We start from the raw sequence: 6,963 nt of genomic DNA, 5'->3' as shown, positions 1-6,963 counted from the left end.
TATAATATTCGCCCATATTTGTGGAATTTTCGTAAAAGAAGGGATGGTCAGTTTGTCTAAATTTTCGATCTATGGAAGCTCATAGTTGCCATACTGCTGTCTATGCTAAAACTACTACATATTTCAAATTCATTTTTTCTACGTGTATTCTTACACTTTTCTGTTTCTGTTTATTACAGACTTTTACCAAACAATATCCACACATGTAACATACCATGCAAAGGCAATAAATGGTGTTGGATTGGGTAAACTGGCTGAACGTTATTTATGGGACAGCACAATTAGAAATATAGAACATTTTCCCCCATAAAATAACGGTACATATTAATTTAATTGAAAATACACAACACAATGCTTTTAAACAAAAGAGGGTGTCAGGTTTGTGTTAACATGATAAATGTAATGCTTCATTACGAATTTAAATAAATTATATCAGCTGAAATGACTATGAGGAAGAGTTTGAATAGGGTTTTTTCGGTAAAAACGAGCAAGCGCTGTTAGATAATTCCTTTCGTCGATTTAACAGCTGGTAAACATATCTAATATGTAAAACAGCAATAACAGATTTTTTTTAAAGTTTGATAAATTATTCTGAAACCGTAGGATATTTAAAACTGTCTGTAAACATCAGTACAAAAGTGACTATTGTTAATCAAAAGCTGTCTGCTTAGTGTTGTTAGAGGTAGGTGTTTTGTAAACTTAGCCCTATACCAAAGTGAAAGTTGGAAACGATTTAAGATGGTTTCCGAATGTTGAGTGTTCTCTAAAATGGAATATATCTTCCAGTTAGTTTTTTCTCCCTGTCATAATTCTATGAGCTTAAACATATTTTAGAACAAAGCAGAAAAGAAATATAAAATTACCATAGCGGGAAACATTTCTGACATGAACCTCATTGAAAACATTTTGGTCACATGACAAAAAAAAAGCATGTTGGCAAAAACGTGGGCCTTTCGAATGCTTGGCAAAGGAATTGGTACTCATTAGATAAATCCTTCTGCAAATTACTTAATCATAGCCAGAATTGTAACAGTGACAAAAACTAAGGAATGCTATACACATGTTTGTCTAGGAATGGACGAAGCAATGCCTGGTATTGAGGAAATCCAATGCTAATCGATCGAATTCAATTTTGTTGTTACTGCATACGGATAATATATCTGCTATAAATGTCCAATCCAGGCTGTACTCAACACATTATAAAGTGAGGACTGTAGGGAAAACATACTCATACGATCGAGGAAAATAAAAGGAAACCAGTATCAGAATTAGATATTCAAACAAAACTACTCAGTAATGCGGAGGTAGGAAAAGTAGATTAAAAGAAAGATTAAAAAAAAAGTTTTTTTTTTTAACAAAACCGTAAATGAAAAACAAAAATCGATAAAACTAGGGCAAAATATATGGAAAGGGAAAGTAGACGTGAAAGCTTCCAAAGGTACAAAGCCAATAAGAGCATATAATTCAGAAAAGTAAGCGCCTTCTGCTTCATCGGCGATACTCGGCATGTAAATCTCATTCAAATCAAGTAAAGCCACGTTTACCCTGGGAAGTGACGACTAAAACAAGGTGTACTAACAAGCATAACAAAAACATCGACCTTCTATTTATATTACAAAAGAAAAGAAAATATTTCTAATGGGATCATGGATCGTACCATAACATTTGCACATAATCGTCGTCATATTTCCACAACAGTCTGACTCACACGAGAAGCTGTGTATTTTGTCAAACTGAAACTACAACTGTAGCAGGAACTAACACAGCTACCTGGAAGACACCATTGAAAGTAGAATCATCAGCCCGATCTGTATTTACCTATGTATATCATATAATTGATGTCCATGTTGTAGCCAGCAATGAGTAAAGAAGAATAGAATACAAAAATACGTCGTTAGATGGTAAATATGAAATGTGAAAATACGAGCATGAAAACGCAATGCGCCGTTTTTTTGTGTTTCTATTGTTTTTACTAACTCTCTTACTGGTAATATATTCATCATTTCACGGATAATAATTTATGACAATAGTACATCATCTAACAAATATTTTAATTGTTGATCTAACCTATACGTCTGTCTAAATACAGAATAAATGGCTTATCATATGAATAGTCAGATACGTCATCAATAACCAATGATATACTGACAGGTATAGCTTCGTGAATCGGAAGGTAGTGACGATACTCGACACCGCTATTCTGACAAATCCCAAGGCCGACAATATCGGACATTATTTTTGAGAACCTCATTTCACGGCGCTGTGAAGGATTTCTGAAGGTAGGTATGTTGTAATCGTGTTGTTTGACAATTGTTAGATGTAAAAAAGAAACCGTATGATGAAAGGGATCTGTAGTTTGTGTAACTAATCAATCTGGTATATAGACATGTTGGGTAGTACCTAACCGTTGCAGTGTGAGGCGGCCATTACCGGTTCGTTACTAATGAAATGTAGCAAGAACAATGCTTATAAATAAACTGAATTTTCAATCTGTTTTAACAATTCTCTTGTAAGTAAGCATGCTAGTTGATATAAAGGTGTTCAAAGATATATTTAACTGTAATTCATGGTTGACACAAAGCTATGTAGTCTGCTGGAATGGTGTAACGTTATTTCTTGCATTAAAACACAACAAATTGTAACAACTTTAGGACCTTAGCCTTCGGTACATTTAATTATAGAACATTTTGGTCACTCACTAAGAAGCACATTTACCTTAATTGCATGTAAACGACAAACATTGATATGTGTAGTTTGTTTGTATGGGTTAGTGTTACTTGTTATAACTTGCAGCAGCTAATTTTATATAAAGTATGCAATATAGATCATGTGATTGCCACGTCGTTCGTTACCCATGACAACCTAACTGCATCATGATAGACACAAATACGGCATTCGTTACACATGACAAACTAACAGGCACAGCTCGCCAACAATAACAGGCCGTGTTACTTACAGGTAGTAGAACTGAAGAAATACTGCATTCATTAACAAAAACCGAAACCAAATGATACAAAACTTGACAACAAAATAAGGATTTTTATGAAGAACTACTGGAATGCTTACAACATAGTAAACTGCACAGTCAGTCATAGTTACAAAACCGATACAACAATGTTCTGAGGATACATCTCAAATTGAAGGTTGAGGTTACAAACAAGATCTAAATCGCCGTGGCTTGTCCATACTGTTATTTCACGATATTAGGAAAATAAGTTTCTTGCATCAGCTCTATCATGCATACACATACTGTGATTTCGTATGGTGTAGTGTTACTTGTGTTAAAAACAAACCAATTTCGAGTTTTTTTCTTCAGATTTAATGAAGATGAAGACTGTTCATTGTGCCATATTTTATCTCGTCATCATGGCTGGATTCACCCCTAGTCAAGGTTAGTGTGATAAGTGTCACTTCTTGTCATGATAACTGTGATAAGTGTCACCCCTAGTCACGGGTGATAAGCGTCACCCCTAGTCATGGTGAGTGTGATAAGTGTCTCCCCTAGTCATGATGAGTGTAATAAGTGTCACCTTTAGTCATGGTGAGTGTCAAAAGTGTCATCCCTAGTCATAGTAAATGTGGTAAGTGTGATCCCTAGTCATGGTGAGTGTAATAAGTGTCACCCCTAGTCATGGTGAGTGTGATAAGTGTCAACCCTGGTCACGGCAAGTGTGATAAGTGTCACCCCTAGTCATGGTGAGTGTCAAAAGTGTCATCCCTAGTCATGGTGAATGTGGTNATGTAGTAAGTGTGATCCCTAGTCATGGTGAGTGTAATACGTGTCACCCCTAGTCATGGTGAGTGTGATAAGTGTCACCCCTAGTCATGGTAAGTGTGATAAGTTCACCCCTAGTCAAGGTTAGTGTGATAAGTGTCACCCCTATTCATGGTGAGTGTCAAAAGTGTCACCCCTAGTCACGATGAGTGTGGTAAGTGTCACCCCTAGTCACTGTGAGTGTGATAGATGTCACCCCTAGTCTTGGTAAGTGTGATAAGTGTCTCCCCTAGTCATGATGAGTGTAATAAGTGTCACCTTTAGTCATGGTGAGTGTCAAAAGTGTCACCCCTAGTCACGATGAGTGTGGTAAGTGTCACCCCTTGTCATGGTGAGTGTGATAAGTGCCACCCTAGTCAAGGTGAGCTTGATAGTTGTCACCTCTAGTCATGGTGAGTGTGACAACTGTTACCCCTAGTCAAGATGAGCTTGATAGTTGAGTGTGATAAGTGTCACCACTCATCACGGGGAATGTGGTAAGTGTCACCCCTTGTCATGGTGAGTGTGATTAGTGTCTCCCCTAGTCATGATGAGTGTAATAAGTGTCACCTCTAGTGAAGGTGAGTGTGATAAGTGTCGCCCCTAGTCAAGGTGAGCTTGATAGGTGGCACCCCTAGTCATGGTGAGTGTAATAAGTGTCACCTCTAGTGAAGGTGAGTGTGATAAGTGTCTCCCCTAGTCATGATGAGTGTAATAAGTGTTACCCCTAGGCACGCCGAGTGTGATAAGTGTCACCGCTAGTCATGGTGAGTGTGATACGTGTCTCCCCTAGTCATGGTTAGTGTAATAAGAGTCTCCCATAGTCATGGCCAGTGTAATAAGCGTCACCCCTAGTCAAGGGGAGTGTAATAATTGTCACCCCTAGTCAAGGTGAGCTTGGTAATTGTCACCTCTAGTCATGGTGAGTGTGATTAGTGTCTCCCCTAGTCATGGTGAGTGTGTTAGTGTCACAACTAGTCATGGTGAGTGTAATACGTGTCACCCCTAGTCATGGTAAGTGTGATAAGTTCACCCCTAGTCAAGGTTAGTGTGATAAGTGTCACCCATAGCCACGATGATTGTGGTAAGTGTCACCGCTAGTCATGGTGAGTGTGACAACTGTTACCCCTAGTCAAGATGAGCTTGATAGTTGTCACCTCTAGTCATGGTGAGTGTGAAAGTGTCAACCCTGGTCACGGCGAGTGTGATAAGGGTCACCACTAGTCACGGGGAATGTGGTAAGTGTCACCCCTTGTCATGGTGAGTGTGATAAATGTTTCCTATAGTCATGTTGAGTCTAATAAGTGTCACCTTTAGTCATGGTGAGTGTCAAAAGTGTCATCCCTAGTCATGGTGAGTGTAATACGTGTCACCCCTAGTCATGGTGAGTGTAATACGTGTCACCCCTAGTCATGGTGAGTGTGATAAGTGTCACCGCTAGTCACGGTGAGTGTGACAAGTGTCACCCCTAGTCACGGTGAGTGTGTTAAGTGTCACCACTAGTCACGGCGAGTGTGATAAGTGTCACCCCTAGTCACGGTGAGTGTGATAGATGTCACCCCTAGTCATGGTAAGTGTGATAAGTGTCTCCCCTAGTCATGCTGAGTGTGTTAGTGTCACAACTAGTCTTGGTGAGTGTGATAAGTGTCACAACTAGTCATGATGAGTGTGATAAGTGTCACCCCTAGTCACGGTGAGTGTGATAAGTGTCACCCCTAGTCACGGAGAATGTGATAAATGTCACCCCTAGTCTCGGTGAGTGTGATAAGTGTCACAACTAGTCATGATGAGTGTGATAAGTGTCACCCCTAGTCACGGTGAGTGTGATAAGTGTCACCTCTTGTCACGGTGAATTTAATACGTGTCACCACTAGTCACGGAGAATGTGGTAAGTGTCACCCCTAGTCATGGTGAGTGTGATAATTGTCACAACTAGTCATGGTGAGTGTGATTAGTGTTACCCCTAGTTACGGTGAGTGTGATAAATGTCACCCCTAGTCACCGTGAGTGTGATAAGTGTCACCCCTAGTCACGATGAGTGTGGTAAGTGTCACCCCTAGTCATGGTGAGTGTAATAAGTGTCACCTCTAGTCATGGTTAGTGTAATAAGTGTCACCTTTAGTCAGGGTGAGTGTGATAAGTGTCATCCCTAGTCATGGTGAGTGTGATAAGTGTCACCGCTAGTCATGGTGAGTGTGATAAGTGTCACAACTAGTCATTGTGAGTGTAATAAGTGTTACCCCTAGGCACGGCGAGTGTGATAAGTGTCACCCCTAGTCACGATGAGTGTGGTAAGTGTCACAGCTAGTTACGGTGAGTGTGACAAGTGTCACCCCAAGTCACGCTGAATGTAATAAGTGTCCCCTCTAGTCATGGTTAGTGTAATAAGTGTTACCCCTAGTCACGGGGAGTGTGATAAGTGTCACAACTAGTCATGGTGAGTGTGATATGTGTCACAACTAGTCATGGTGAGTGTGACAACTGTTACCCCTAGTCAAGATGAGCTTGATAGTTGTCACCTCTAGTCATGGTGAGTGTGATAAATGTTTCCTATAGTCATGTTGAGTCTAATAAGTGTCACCTTTAGTCAGGGTGAGTGTGATATGTGTCTCCCCTAGTCAGGGCGAGTGTGATAAGTGTCACCCCTAGTCACGGTGAGTGTGATAGGTGTCACCGCTAGTCATGGTGAGTGTGTTAGTGTCACAACTAGTCTTGGTGAGTGTGATAAGTGTCACAACTAGTCATGATGAGTGTGATAAGTGTCACCCCTAGTCACGGTGAATGTGATAATTGTCAAAACTAGTCATGGTGAGTGTGACAACTGTTACCCCTAGTCAAGATGAGCTTGATAGTTGTCACCTCTAGTCATGGTGAGTGTGATAAATGTTTCCTCTAGTCATGTTGAGTGTAATAAGTGTCACCTTTAGTCAGGGTGAGTGTGATAAGTGTCATCCCTAGTCATGGTGAGTGTGGTAAGTGTCACCCCTAGTCACGGTGAGCTTGATAGTTTTCACCCCTAGTCATGGTGAGTGTGATAAGTGTCATCCTAGTCATGGTGAGTGTGGTAAGTGTCACCCCTAGTCACGGTGAGCTTGATAGTTTTCACCCCTAGTCATGGTGAGTGTGATAAGTGTCATCCTAGTCATGGTGAGTGTGGTAAGTGTCACCCCCTATTCACGGCGTGTGTGATAAGTGTCATCCCTAGTCAA

At 40.3% G+C, this 6,963-nt stretch overlaps 1 protein-coding gene across 1 annotated transcript in view; it reads left to right on the top strand.

Annotated features, from left to right (window-relative positions):
- The first annotated feature begins 2,171 nt into the window (after positions 1-2,171).
- Positions 2,172-6,963, top strand: part of LOC110452988 (interferon alpha-inducible protein 27-like protein 1) — a 12,168-nt gene continuing 7,376 nt past the window's right edge. Inside the window, exons 1-2 of the mRNA XM_021501776.1 lie at positions 2,172-2,279; positions 3,317-3,391. Of these exons, the coding sequence (XP_021357451.1) occupies positions 3,322-3,391 (70 nt within the window). The 5' untranslated portion in view covers positions 2,172-2,279; positions 3,317-3,321. The remainder of the gene's footprint in view (positions 2,280-3,316; positions 3,392-6,963) is intronic.

Source organism: Mizuhopecten yessoensis, unplaced genomic scaffold, assembly GCF_002113885.1.
Source record: "Mizuhopecten yessoensis strain PY_sf001 unplaced genomic scaffold, ASM211388v2 scaffold7041, whole genome shotgun sequence".
Classification (NCBI taxonomy): Eukaryota; Metazoa; Mollusca; class Bivalvia; order Pectinida; family Pectinidae; genus Mizuhopecten; species Mizuhopecten yessoensis.
The sequence above is the reverse complement of the archived record's forward strand: the minus strand, read 5'-3'. Positions and strand labels throughout refer to the sequence as shown.